This window comes from Taudactylus pleione, unplaced genomic scaffold, assembly GCF_031769625.1.
Source record: "Taudactylus pleione unplaced genomic scaffold, aTauple2 ptg000258l, whole genome shotgun sequence".
Classification (NCBI taxonomy): domain Eukaryota; kingdom Metazoa; phylum Chordata; class Amphibia; order Anura; family Myobatrachidae; genus Taudactylus; species Taudactylus pleione.
The window spans coordinates 5,152,470-5,167,283 of NW_028284660.1; the positions used below are offsets into that span (position 1 = coordinate 5,152,470).

Genomic DNA, 14,814 nt, shown 5'->3' on the forward strand with positions numbered 1-14,814 from the left:
AGAGGCAATTTGGAGGCCCCTGTACAAACTGGCTCTATTTTACCTGAGTTGCCCCCCCTCCAGTGTGTACTCCGAAAGAGTGTTTAGTGCAGCCGGGAACCTTGTCAGCGAAAGGCGTAGGAGGTTGCTTCCACAGAATGTGGAGAAGATCATGTTCATCAAAATGAATTATCAGCTCTTTCAGGGAGACCAGCCTCCAGAAGGTACAGAGGGACCTGTGGTGGTGGATTCAAGTGGGGACGAGTTAATACTTTGTGAGGATGAGGATGTACACACTGAAGAGGGTGAGGAATCGGTGGATGAGGAGGATGAGGATGACATCTTGCCTCCGTAGAGCCAGTTTGTGCAGGGCCAGATTAATTGCCAGCTTGTTTTGTGGGGGCCCAAACGAACCAATCATTTCAGCCACAGTTGTGTGGCAGACCCTGGCTCTGAAATGATTGATTTGTTAAAGTGTGCATGTCCTGTTTATACAACATAAGGGTGGATGGGAGGGCCCAAGGACAATTCCATCTTGCACCTCTTTTTTTTCTTTGCATTATGTACAGTTTGGGGCCTAGTTTTTCTAACTGCCATCCTGTCTGCCACTGCAGTGTCACTCCTAGATGGGTCACGTGTTTGTGCCGCCCACTCGTGTCGCTTAGCATAGTCATCCAGCTACCTCGGTGCAACCTTTTGGACATAAAAACACTATTGTGAGGTGTGAGGTGTTCAGAATAGACTGGAAATGAGTGGAAATTAAGGTTATTGAGGTTAATAATAGCATAGGAGCAGAAAAACCTACAAATTCTGTGATTTTAGCTGTTTTTATGCTTTTTTTCAAAAAAATACAGATCCAAAACACAAAACCCAGAACCCAAAACACGGAAGGGTGGTTTTGGCAAAACCAATCCACATCCAAAACACGAAGAAAGATCCAGATCCAAAACCAAAACACGAAAAGTGGCCGGTGCACACCCCTAATTATATCACTGTGCATCCATGTGTCATATCACTGTGCATCCATGTGTCATATCACTGTGCATCCATGTGTCATATCACTGTGCATCCATGTGTCATATCACTGTGCAACCATGTATTATATCACTGTGCATCCATGTGTCATATCACTGTGTATACATGTATTATATCACTGTGTATACATGTATTATATCACTGTGCATCCATGTGTCATATCACTGTGCAACCATGTATGATATCACTGTGCATACATGTGTCATATTACTGTGCATCCATGTGCCATATCACTGTGTATACATGTATTATATCACTGTGCATCCATGTATCATATCACTGTGCATCTATGTGTCATATCACTGTGTATACATGTGTCATATCACTGTGCATCCATGTGTCATATCACTGTGCATCCATGTGTCATATCATTGTGCATCTATGTATCATATCACTATGCATTCATGTATCATATTACTGTCCAGAGGAACAATTAGTAGCGTATGTGCTATGTGCAATGTACAATACAAATATTGCACTAGAAAACTAGTGACTATCAACACTGAGGCCCGTATTCAATTAGAGGCGAAAAGCCGCGATCCTCGAAAAAGTTTCTCTATTTTGGGCTAAAAATAGGGGGACTTGATTCAAAACTCTTAGGACAACCCCCCTAATGACGATGATGGTAAAATAAACTTTAAAAATTTATTAAATACCCCCAAAAAAGTAATGTCAGTTTTGGGGCGAAAAAGTAAAAATTGACGGAAAATGTGCCTAAAGTACTGGGACAGATATTTTGGGGGACTGTATGGATGGGACAGGTATTTTTAGGACTGCAGCAGGTGTTATTGAAAACGTTTTTAGAAAAAACAGCCAGGAGGGTCACAGCCAATCGGCGCCAGCTAACTGTAGAGTAGCCTCTGATTGGCTGGCAGGCCCGGCTACTGACAGAAACCACGCGGTCTCTGTCATTCACCCGGAAGAGATGTATGTGTTAACTGATGCATCTCTACATGTCCGATATGGTCCGTGGTACTCGTTTTTTTGTTTTAAGAAGACCCGTGGAGCCTACTGGAGAAGGGGACATATCCCACACCAGGAGGTAGGTGAGTATTGGATTTATTTTTACAGGTAAACCATTGTATTCATAAATGGAGAAGGGGACGGGAACATCTGGCAGAAGGTAAGTACTGTATGTGTGAGTGTGTTAGGTATGTAATAAACTTGTGTGTCATGTGGGAGTACAGGTGCTGGCTGCCTGCTGCCACTTGTAGTTCCACAAGTGCCAAAGGGCTGACACCTGTAGGTTCACTGTAAATATGGGGGAACGTAACTCGCTTTTGCCCCGCATTTTTAGAACCAGGACTGGCTCAAGAGCCCGGGACTGGTTGTGCTTTGGGAGAAGAACTCTACATCATTTTTTTTTTTGTTTTACATTAACCCTTTAGACTGTAATTACAGGCAGAAACATACACAGAACACACTGATCTGTGTAAGTTTCTGCCAAACTCGCAGCTCAGGGGGTCTATTTAAACCTTCTATTTAGGACCAAGTTTGCTCAAATTACACCCGTCATTATAATCACGATTCTTGATAAATTCCCGAGTTGTACATTTTCCAAGGAAAGTACTTGCGAGTTTGGCCTATGGTGTATTGAACCGAGATTGCATTCTCACCCGAAATTTTCTGGCTAAATAGAGAAATCTATCCCAAGTTTGCCTTCAGTAAATTTCCGAGTTGGTGAAAATGGTTAAACACCCGAGATTGCAATCTCCACCAGACACGGTTCTTAGTAAATTTATCCTGATGTGTATGAGAATTCATCTGTATGTGCTGATCGCTTTGTTCTCAAAGAAAAGACATCATGCAATGATGCAACTAAATTGTCCTTTTTGCAAAAGAAACATCATACTAAGGGCCCGATTTAACGGGACATAACCCCTTTAGCGCTCGCAAAAATGGTTATGTCCTCCTTTCAATATTTAACAAACTGTGGTAAACTGAGTTTACCGCTATTTTTCACTGTATCACTTACTCCATCTATAGATAGCAAGAGCTATACAGTCCCCATTGCCGGTAATAGAGACCCGGCAACAACCTTTCAGGCTTCAGCAAAATTATCCAGGCACTGCCGGGTCCCTGACAGGTGAGAGCGTCATGTGCAGATTCTATGTCTCTGGCAGTGGTAGGCTGCCAGTAACAGAGCGGAGGGTGCCTCCGATGAGGGGGGGGATTGCTGAACCTAGCCGGAGGGGTAAGTAATGTTGAATACCAATGGGATACTCATTAGTATCACTGTGATACTACAAAAAATATTCTGTGGTAATAAAATATGTTGTTAAATGGGGTCTTATAAATTAAATCATATATAACAAAGAGTTTATCACTTTTCTTTCATTGCAATTGTAATTTGTAATATGTGTAACTTATTAGAAGACCAGACTGGTATAACGTGTGGTATTTACTCACTGAGCAGTGTAAGTCGAGGCCACGCTTGTAATACTGGTTAGAATTGGTATATTCAATCTGGATATTAATGGGCTGGCTGGTTACCAACATATAGCAGGATTTTGTATCCAGGATCCCTGGGAAGGAGAGAGAGGCCCAGAGGGAAAACATTACACACATTGTATAAGTCAGTATTATAATAAATGATAAAAGCATTGGGAAATCAATCAGATAGTTAGTACCCCATGATGTAGTGTAACTCATACTACAATGTGAATAATGTCTGGTTGCTATGGGTTACCACATCATGCAAGGCGTAGGATAATAACAATGGGATCAGTGTGTGTTGTGGTGTGGAACAGATGGAGGTACAGTGTTGCTTTGAGTCATCTGTTTATGATATGTTAAAGTTTAGGAGTTGGCAGCAAAAAGAGGGATTGAGGCTGGAGAGACACAGGGTGATGAGGCTGAAGGATTAAGGCACACATTCTAAAGAAACCATAGTACTGATACAAATGTTATGCCAAATAATTAAGTACAGTTTAAGTATATAAAATTGTGTAATCAGGGAAGTTCACATTTTGCACCAAAACTTTTGTTACTTTGTATTAGCTGATTGAACCTCTGTTATATGATGATGCCAACAGGCATCTTCTGGGCCATGTGATCTCCTACATGAATCATGAATACGGATTGAAGTCACCATCTGCCCAGGGAAGATCAGTTTTTCCAGAGATTCCCCATTGCAGGGAAACCACCTTATAGGTAAGGAAGATGGGGACGGGAGGGGTAGGGTGGGTTGTTTTTGCTTATTATGTCAGTCCTGGACCACACAATTTCTTATGCCAGCCCTGGCAGGAAGGCACAGACCCAAATAAAGGCTTCATGTTTACACATATGGGAAGGTTGGCAGTAGCACCCATGGGGGGCAGGCAGTGACACATATCAGGGCTGTATGGTTACACATATTGGAAGGCGAGCTTGGACACACGTGGGGGTGTATGGGCAGAGGCATATATGAGAAAGGGGTGAAAGCACATATGGAAAGGTTGGCAGAAGCACACATGGGGGGCAGGCAGAGACACATATGAGGGCTGTATGGTTACACATATGGGAAGGCAAGCTTGGACACACGTGGGGGTGTATGGGCAGAGGCATATATGAGAAAGAGGTGAAGGCACATATGGAAAGGTTGGCAGAAGCACACATTGGGGGCAGGCAGAGACACATATGAGGGCTGTATGGTTACACATATGGGAAGGCAAGCTTGGACACACGTGGGGGTGTATGGGCAGAGGCATATATGAGAAAGAGGTGAAGGCACATATGGAAAGGTTGGCAGAAGCACACATTGGGGGCAGGCAGAGAGACATATGAGGGCTGTATTAATACACACATGGAATGGTGGACAGAGGCACATATGAGAGAGTTGGAGGCAGAAAGGGGGGAAAGAGACACAAATGGAAAGGAGGGTAGATAAGCAGGATGAAGTGCATATGTGGATGAACAGAGGCACACTTGGGGGATGATTAAAGTCACACATGGGGTGAGCAGAGTGTGCAAGTGGGGACACATATGGTGAACAGGCAGAGGCAGGTATAGAGGGCAAGTAGAGGCAGTCACGGGGGGTAGGTAGAAGCACACATCTCCTTGCTGGAGCACAGGTGTATTCATTCCTGACTGACACATCTTAAAAGATCCACAAGCTCGCTTTGTTGGAAGCAAACCTGCATGAAGAGGAGACATAACTCTATTCTGATTAGCTGCCTGCGGTTATTGTTATACTTAGTACCACTCCCTGCTAGAGTTTTTCCTCTCATCAAAGTATATGTTTATGTTAAAAGTAAAAACACTAGTACATTAATATGACATAATTACAGTCGTTTGTCATAATTGCAGTACCACATCCTACCACTAGTGCTGCTTTTACCTGGTATTGCTTCCAGCATATTATGGGCTTAGGGGCATATTTATCTTTTTTATTAAAATGATGGTGCAAACAGGTGTTTTATTTAATATCACCTAAATGTATGAAAGGGCTTTTGTAGGAGAATTCAGAAAATGAAATGAAAATGAAACTGTAAAAAAAGCTATAGGAGCCCTGGGATAATAATAATACTATCTTTAGATGGCGTTATTATGGCTTCCCTCCCATTTCTCCTACTCCAGTCCTGCTCTGACAGCCAGAACAGAGCTCAGAGCTGGCACCTGTGATCAGCCATGTGTGTCTAAATAGACCACAGGCTGATTACAAAAGAAAATAAAAAGTAAAAAAAAATAATTATAAAACAAAATGTGACTCCTGTGACACCAGGCAGCGGATGCAGTGAAACTTCCAGCCGGCATCTCAATTTAGAGCACTTATCAGATAACTGGGGTCGGACACCGATCCTTGGGTGTAGCAGCATGCAGGTAAGTGTTAGCTTTGTGGGGGCGAGGGGGGATCACACGGAAGATTGCACAGGGAGGTATTTTGCAAAAAATACCCTGAGAAGTGTAGAGGAGAGATTCTCAGGGACAGAGCTTTCTCACAAGCTATGTCCATGGATGCAATATTTGATAGATCCTTGCGATGTATTCAAATATTGCAATGCAAATTTGGGCAAATTTATCACAACCCTCTGAGAAGCAGATTGTAATAAATATGCCCCTTAGTGTTACTGATTGCTTTAACAGCTGTGGCTGCACCTGTGACTTGCTAATTTAAACCTGCTCCACAGTGCCCTCCTTGCCAGCACATCAAGTCTGTACCTGGTATTTCCCAGTGTTTTCCATGTGCTTCACTTCACTGATTCATGGACATTATACTACTGTGAGTTACCTACTACAGCCCAGTGTTTCCTGTGTACTGCACTTCACTGATTTATGGACTTAATGTTACAGTGAGCTATCTGCTACAGAGTTTACCTGTTTGTTAGCCTACTTAAAACCTGCTTCATCTTGCACTCCCCTGTGTGCTCAGTAAAGCCTTCAGTTCACTTTATTCTGTGGTGCTTGTGTACTTACAGTATTAGACAGACACAGGGGAATTTCCAAAATGTAAAAAACACTAGTGTCTGCGCCTATAATCACCTGACCATATAAACAAACCAGAAATGTAATATAAATTAAATTTATTGCAATAACAATAGACCTGTTTGAACTGCAGCTCCCCAGGACATAAATTTAAAACAATGCAGTGATATAGTAGACCACTCTTGAAACTGAATAAAAATGGAAATAAAAAAACAAATAAAATGAACAAGTTCCTGGGTGGATGAAAAAAGTTCCTCTATATGCTGATAACTGGGTATAATGATTCAATATAAATATATATATAAAATATAATTTTCCCAGTGGTATAAGCTATCCGCATCTCCTTAGACCAAAAGAGGCTACTCGCTGCTGATGTATTGAAGTCCCAAGTGAGCCAGCTAAGCGAGTGGACATATGATAGTTAATAGGAGCCCGGCCAGCAAAAAATTCCACAGGGGCAACAGTCGGCAATAGAAATTCAGCCTACCCGTAACGAGAGTCTCCAGACTCAGGGCTGGTATGCACAGTATCAGAGAGTGGATCCCACGGACAAGATGATGCCTGTCACCTGTAGACAACAGGGGGCAAGGAGCGGTGATGTGAGCTCGGAGCCTCTCGTTACGGGTAGGCTGAATTTCTATTGCCGACTGTTGCCCCTGTGGAATTTTTTGCTGGCCGGGCTCCTATTTACTATCATATGTCCACTCGCTAAGCTGGCTCACTTGGGACTTCAATACATCAGCAGCGAGTAGCCTCTTTTGGTCTAAGGAGATGCGGATAACTTATTCCACTGGGAAAATTGTTTGCCACTTATATTGAATCATTATACCCAGTTATCAGCATATAGAGGAACTTTTATCATCCACCCAGGAACTTGTTCATTTTATTTGTTTTTTTATTTTTATTTCCATTTTTATTCAGTTTCAAGAGTGGTCTACTATATCACTGCATCGTTTTAAATTTATGTCCTGGGGAGCTGCAGTTCTAACAGGTCTATTGTTATTGCAATAAATTTAATTTATATTACATTTCTGGTTTGTTTATATGGTCAGGTGATTATAGGCGCATACACTAGTATTTTTTACATTTTGGTCCTTTTTTAGGGGAATTTTAGGCAGATATCCCCTTGTGTCAGCTGCCAATAACTCACTGTTGAATTCCTGTCGTTATATATGAGCGCTCCACCTTTTTCTATACAGGGGAATTTCCCCATGAAATGTGACATAGTTAAGATCTAACAAGATGGTAAGAGTGAAATTATTTTTTTGTCCATAAATACATATGTGCATATTAGTACCTGTTCCCTTTTCTTTCACAGTGATATCACAATTAATGCTGTTGTCAAGTCCAGATAACTGCAGTATAAAGATATCCAGGGGCATCATATAGCTGTAAAAACCATTAGCATCCAGCTGTAGGGATATAGAAATATGAGAGTTTGTACCTTAACAATGTAACAATTCTGTATTTTTTGGGCATAAGAGGAAAGTATGTCTTATATTGTAAATTACATGTACATTGCAAGCCACAAAAAGGTTCTGTCACCTCATTTATATAAGTGGAAAGCTGAGATGACTTGTAATATCCACAATCAGCCATGATGATGCGAAATGCGTCACTATACCCTCAGATTTCCTGCTAGGATTTTGAAATTGAACACAAAAAACCCTTACACATGTCACAGCATTGTGCTTTCCTTACTGTGATGTTCCCTGCTGCTGTAAATGAAAGAAAATGTAACATCCCAACCAGAATGGGTATGTAATGCCGGCTGTTTGGATGCCTCCTGTCAGAATACCGACAGCGACGTCCAGATGGTATCCCTACAGGGGTCGGGTAAGTATACTAATCTCTCTCTGAAAATAGAACGTCTCCCCATTCAGACTGGGCTATAGGTCGGACCCGATTGCTTAGCAGGCAAATCCAGGAAATTGATTTTCAACTATATAACCTAATTCTGGGGTCCCCTAAGCCTCTGGGCCCCATAGCGTTAGCTAAGAACAAGATCCTTTAACTACTGCAGCAAAATGGTAGAAGTCCAATATCCGGGAGCACCACTATGCATCATATATTCCCCCCTATTACTCTGTCCAGTATGACACCTCACTGTTCATTTTGGTGTTTAATCTATGGGGAGATGGTGGTGACATCTTCCAGTCAGTGCGCTCAGGATAATAAGTATCCGAGTGCTTACATTCACAAGGTACCATTCCAGAGGCACTAGTGGGCTAAGATCAGACAAATAGTAAGGCTCTTCTATCCCTATCTCCATGTTTTGGACAGGGAGGATAAATGTATAATTTAGAGAAAGTTTGGAGTTCTTCTTTGACTGCTCTGAATAGCGTTCATCTATTTTTACCAGTTTAATTGGAAATGTAAAAAACAACAAGTAAATATAAACCATACTCATAGAATGTGAATTTCTTCCCTTAATATAATCACCTCTCCAGTAGAATCCAAACAAATTTCTTCCAGTCCCTTGTAACAGTTGCTCGCTCTACCATAAGAGTATTGGGGTCTTCTGCAACACCTCGTTATGACATCGCCTGGTACTGGCTTGTTATATATGTATCTGAAAGAAAATGGGTTAAAGAGTATGCATACCATTTAAAGTGTGTTTATTGTCTGCACACAGTGGGTGACGCCATTTTGTAGGCAGAACAAATATGTATGTAAATGCAGTGCATTACCTATACTATGCCATTCAGACTTCTCACCGTCACCTACAAAAACCTTGGCTAGGACCAGTAGCACTTAGGAAAATAATGGCTATTTTATCTATTTATACACCAAACTCCCATTAGTGCTTCATTGCAAAGAAGCTCAGCCCCACACTGATCAGGCTAGGGTTGGCAGACAGTATGACACAGGGACCCCACACACTGCAGGTTACCTACCTCTGACAGGACGCCCATTGCTGGTTGCCATTTTTTTTTTGGGGAGGAACACTTTGTGCCCTGCATTTATACAATCAGGAGTACCTGACATAAATCTTTAAATTAAGGACAGCATGGTGGCACAGTGTTAAGCGCTGCTTCCTCACAGGGCTGATCCCTATTAGTATCCCCCTGTTTATGTGGGTTTTCTCCCATGCCCCAAAAACACACTGTTAGGTCAGGCGGCTTCTGACAAAAATGAACTCTCGGTATGTTAGGGAATTAGGGGGTCTATTTACTAAGCCTTGGATGGAGATAAAGGGAACGGAAATTAAAGTCCCAACCAATAAGCTCCTAACTGTCATGTCACAGGCTATGTTTGAAAAATAAAAGTTAGGAGCTGATTAGTCGGGACTTTATCTCCGTCCGCTTTTTCTCCATCCAAGGCTTAGTAAATAGGCCTCTTAGACTGTGAACTCCAAAGGGGCAGGGACTGATGTTAATGACAAGTAATTTCTGTACAGCGCTGCGTAATATGGTGGCTCTATATACAGTAACAATGATGATACCGTATTTGCCTCCTTTCAATTACAATAGCAGCAATCATCATCAAGTTGACGTTGATGACTGGAGTCTGCATAGCAATGAACCTGCGTTATCACTGCTATTCAGGGATGTAGTTTCAGGGTAATGTAAGCAGAAACTGTAGCAGGGACAGCACATACGATAAAGTGATAACTAAATGCCCCCGATCCTCAAAAGGTTTTTGGAATAAATCATCTTAATAAATAGACTCCGTAGTAAGGGGTGAATTTCTGATACTGTATATAATAGAACACATTTTTATCATAGATGATTATATATATTAAACCTGAATTCTTCTTATTATTATTCCATTTTATTTATAGGGCGCTACAAGTGGTCCGCAGCGCCGTACATACAGTACAGGGAACACAGAACACTAAAATACAATACAGTAACCAAAATATAAACAGAGCACAAGTAACAATTAGCAACACAATTCTCCATACACAGTACAGCTGGGAAGGTGGAGGCTGTCATTGAAGTGCTAGAGAAGAAGGCTGTGAGACAGTAGGGAGGAGGACCCTGCTCCTAGGAGCTTACAATCTAGGGGTGAGTGGAGACAGACAGAGGACAAGAGGCATGAGTGTGTAGAGGGGGACCTGAGTGCAGGAAGTAGGCAAGGTAGAGATGGATGAGGCAGGAGGGAGAGCGACCTGGTGACACGGTTATGTGGTGGAAGGGTATGCTTTGATGAACAGGTGGGTTTTCAGGGCACGTTTGAAGTTCTGCAAGGTCGGGGAGAGCCTGATTGAATTCTATGCTTTTAAACATTATGTAAAGTGTTGTCATGCCCGCTTTAGCCTTCCCTCAAGTTGCTTGAATACTTGCCAGTAATTCAGCAACCACTTCCAGGAGGGGCAGCCAGGTGGGAGGTGCAGGGGCATAGTCCAGCCAGGTGGAAGGTTCAGGGACCTGGTGCAGCCAGCTGGGAGGTGCAGGGGCATGGTCCAGCCAGGTGGAAGATTCGGGGACCTGGTGCAGCCAGGTGGGAAGTGCAGTGGCCTGGTGCAGCCAGGAGGGAAGTCCGGGGACCTGGTGCAGACAGGTGTGAGGTTTGGGGGCCTGGTGCAGCCAGCTGGGAGGTGGAGGGGATGTGGTGCAGCCAGGTGGGAGGTGCGGAGGCCTGGTGCAGCCAGGTGGGAGGTGCAGGTGCATGGTGCAGCCAGGTTGGGGGTTGCAGGGGCATGGTGCAGCCAGGTGAAAGGTATGGGGCATGGTGCAGCCAGCTGGGAGGTGGAGGGGATGTGTTGCAGCCAGGTGGGAGGTGCAGGGCATGGTGCAGGCAGGTGGGAGGTTCGGGGACCTGATGCAGGCAGGTGGAAGGTACAGGGCATGGTGCAGCCAGGTGGAAGGTACGGGGCATGGTGCAGCCAGCTGGGAGGTGGAGGGGATGTGTTGCGGCCAGGTGGGAGGTGCAGGGCATGGTGCAGCCAGGTGGGCGGTGCTGGGGCATGGTGCAGTCAGGTGGGAGGTGGCAGCACAATCACGTCGTGATGCCCCCCCACCCCTCCCCCTGCCATAAAAAGCAAAGAGAGCCACACGAGATTGGGGAGTCTTCTGGAGATTACAGGAGAGTAGGTAAGTATGGGTGTATTGGTGTATGGGTGTATCTTACTCACTGAGCTGATACATCGATCTTTGCAGTCTTCTCCACGATAGATAAGGTGCTTGGACAACTGACACTTGAGTCAAATCTTGGTAGCACTGAAATAAAATCAGAAGTCCTGTTAAAGTTTAACTGAGAGAGACAAAGAGGGTTCAGTAATTCATAGAATTAACTTTCATCATTTCCATTTAAGTGAATGAAAGATGACCCCGGGAATATGTACAGACAGCAGACTGGCTCTTTTCTTTTTTCTATTTAAGTCATTACCTCAAAGAGATACATTTATAAAATGGCGATATTGTCAATTTACTGCTCCTTGGCTCACTTCTGGGCGGGTTACAAACTGTTGGATTATAAAATCAAAACCACAGGAAACTGGCTGCCCAGCCACCATTCCCAGACTTGAAACTCTACAAATCGCCAGTCAAATTTACAAACCGAATACAAACCGTCGGATGTATTAATCTTTCACATGAGAGAGTTCAAATCTGTTCAAGGTAACTTAATCTATATTGCCTGTTAGCCTGTGTTGAAAAAATTACATAAAAAAACACATTTAAAAAAAAAATTAAATTGCCTTCTCTACACTAATGGTTCGTGATCCCTAAATCGGCATCCAGCACCAAGGGATGCATATTGCTTGTGGGTACCAGGGAAAGATAAATACATTGGTTAAGAGCTCCTTATTGCCCAGGCGTTGATTAAGTAGGCACCCGGGCATTAACTAATATCATGTTGGGAGCTTTGTGGTAGTTGTCCTTTCTGCCAGGATCCAGAAGTGCAACCACTGAAAGTGGTGAACGTGGGGATCTTAAGTCCCTCTATCTTCTTCACCATCTAAGGGAGACAGATGGGATTACCCTGATTTTAAAGTGGGGAATCACATCTTTCAAATGGTGTACCCACTTAAAAGTTAGTGGCTGGTGATCACACGGATCACCCGACTTTAATCCCCTACACTACAGAAACATGATGTAGTTCAGGCATGGGTGAAGATCTCTTACAACCTGGCTACCAAAAATTAAGGGGCAGGGGCCTAACAAAGTATTTGAAGGCCCCATAGCAAAAGTTTATAAGGGCCCCTATGTACCACCCAATGGTAAAAAATGTATATAACACATGTAACTTTGACAAGGAAGATGGTCTCCCTCAGCTCTGGGCCCCAAAGCATCTGCACCCCATGCACCTATGGTAGTTATGCCCATGTTAAGAGGAACCCATTTTAGAAAGAAGGGGGGGTCCCCTCTTTTAAATGATGGGTCCCTCATAATTATTATCTGGTTATCACTTGTGACTATCACCCCCATAATGACACCTACAACCGTGTGGGTACCAAACCAGGGAGCCTTTCTTTCAAGTTACGTGGCCCACTACTAGCTATCGTAGGTGCAGTGCAGGGCCGGTGCAAGGTTTCTTGGCACCTAGGCATTTCTTCAACCCCTATCCAAGCCCCCCCCCCCTTGGATAGCTACACAAGCCCTTATGCAGTGTCCCCAGTAGTGCCCCTTATACAGTGCCCCCAGTAGTGATCCCCCTATGCAGTGACCCTTATATAATGCCCCCAGTAGTAGTCCCCTTATATAGTGCCCCCAGTACTAACCCCCCGGTGCAGTGCCCCCAGTAGTGGTCCCCCCAATGCAGTGCTCCCAGTAGTAGTCCCCCAAGCAATGCCCCCAGTAGTAGTCCCACACCTATTGCAGTTCCCCCAGTAGTAGTCCTCCACCTATTGCAGTGCCCCCAGCAGTAATCTCCACCTATGCAGTGCCCTTAGTAGTGGTCCCACCTATGCAGTGCCCCCAGTAGTAGTCCTCCAACAAATTGCAGTGCCCCCAGCAGTAATCTCCACCTATGCAGTGCCCTTAGTAGTGGTCCCACCTATGCAGTGCCCCCAGTAGTAGTCCTCCCAGCAGTGCCCCCAGTGGTAGTCCCACCCAGCAGTGCCCCCAGTAGTAGTCGCCCCCAGCAGTGCCTCCAGTAGTAGTCCTCCCCCAGCAGTGCCCCCAGTAGTAGTTCATCCCCTACCAGCAGTACCCCCAGCAGTGATCCCAGGGCCAGACAGACACACAGGTAAAAAAAACAAAAAAAACTCCACTTACCTTAATCCCCGCTCCGGCGTCTGCTCCTCTGTCCCGCCGGGCCGGCCCGCTCTGCATGATGGGAGAGACGACCAACTGCGGGAGCTGAAAAATGGAGCTCATGAGTGAGCTCCAGCCCGACTCCAGCAGTGGGCGCAGCAGCCAATGAGAGTCTGTCTGACTCTCTTCGGTTGCTAAAACAAACACACAGCTGCCGGCGCCGGCGGCTGTGTGTTTGTTACTAGTAGTGTAGTGCGGGCTGCACTATGTGCGGTACACACAACAAATGATTCCAGAGGCGCTCTGCGGTGGCCAGCGCTCTTAGGCAGCTGCCTAAATTTACCTAGTGGTAGCGCTGGCCCTGGTGCAGTGGCAAGCAAAGTTACACAAGGGCTGGCGCTCTTTGGGCCTGATTCAGAGCCGGACGCTCTTTGAGAGCGCTCGCCCTGAATGAGGGCGTCCCTTTTTTTAAAAAAATACGGCCTCCTGGCTGCTCGCATAGCTGTCGGTGACCACCCACAGCTTATGCGAGCGCCAGGTGAGGTTCGCGATGGTCAAGACCATCACGACCTTCGGGCTTGCGACGAGACCCTTGTGGTAGGGACTCGTGGCCGCAAGCCCCAGTGGACTTCCTGCTCTAATAGAGCAAGAAGTCCACCTATTGACATCACGAGTGATGTCAGTAGGGCCGCCCACAAACGGCAGGCGTTCCTTTGGGAATTCCTCCGTTTGTGTAGCCACCCCCCGCCCCGCCCCACCTACAAAACGGGGCGAGCTGTCGATCAACATCGACTGCCGCCTCTTTTGTAGTGAGTCCCGGAGCGAGATAATTTCTCTCTCTCTCTGGGGCTCGCGCATGCGCACCCCAGAGCCGGCTTCGGCATGCGCATGCGCAGTGGGGGACCATCGACCCACTTGCGAGCGCTGTGCGCTCACGAGCGGGTCTGAATTGGGCCCTTTGTTTATAAAGGTGATGTAAAAGCTAGCAGGTGCTATTATCAACGCATTTAGTTGAGTAAATCCACTTTTTTTAAATTGAAATTTAATTTTAAAAAATAGAAAAACTTTTTTTTTTTTCATTTTTGTTGAATTTTATCTGTTGTGTTAGAATGAGCAAAAAGACTAATGGTAGTTTCTTAAAAAACAAAGAGTTCGGAAAAAAAAAACAAGGTATAAGCTGTATTGGTACTACTGTACCTAAAAGAAAATCTGTGATATTGATTTTGGAATGCAATGAGTGCTAACGTCAGAAAAA

General features: G+C 44.6%; 1 protein-coding gene across 1 annotated transcript in view; it reads right to left on the reverse strand.

Moving 5' to 3' along the window:
• Window positions 1-14,814, reverse strand: part of LOC148514827 (ovostatin-like) — a 118,164-nt gene that overhangs the window by 87,691 nt on the left and 15,659 nt on the right. The window contains exons 8-11 of the mRNA XM_088480955.1: window positions 11,498-11,582; window positions 8,860-8,989; window positions 7,715-7,829; window positions 3,424-3,539 (exon numbers count right to left, since the gene is read on the reverse strand). Coding sequence (XP_088337081.1) covers window positions 3,424-3,539; window positions 7,715-7,829; window positions 8,860-8,989; window positions 11,498-11,582 — 446 coding nt within the window. The remainder of the gene's footprint in view (window positions 1-3,423; window positions 3,540-7,714; window positions 7,830-8,859; window positions 8,990-11,497; window positions 11,583-14,814) is intronic.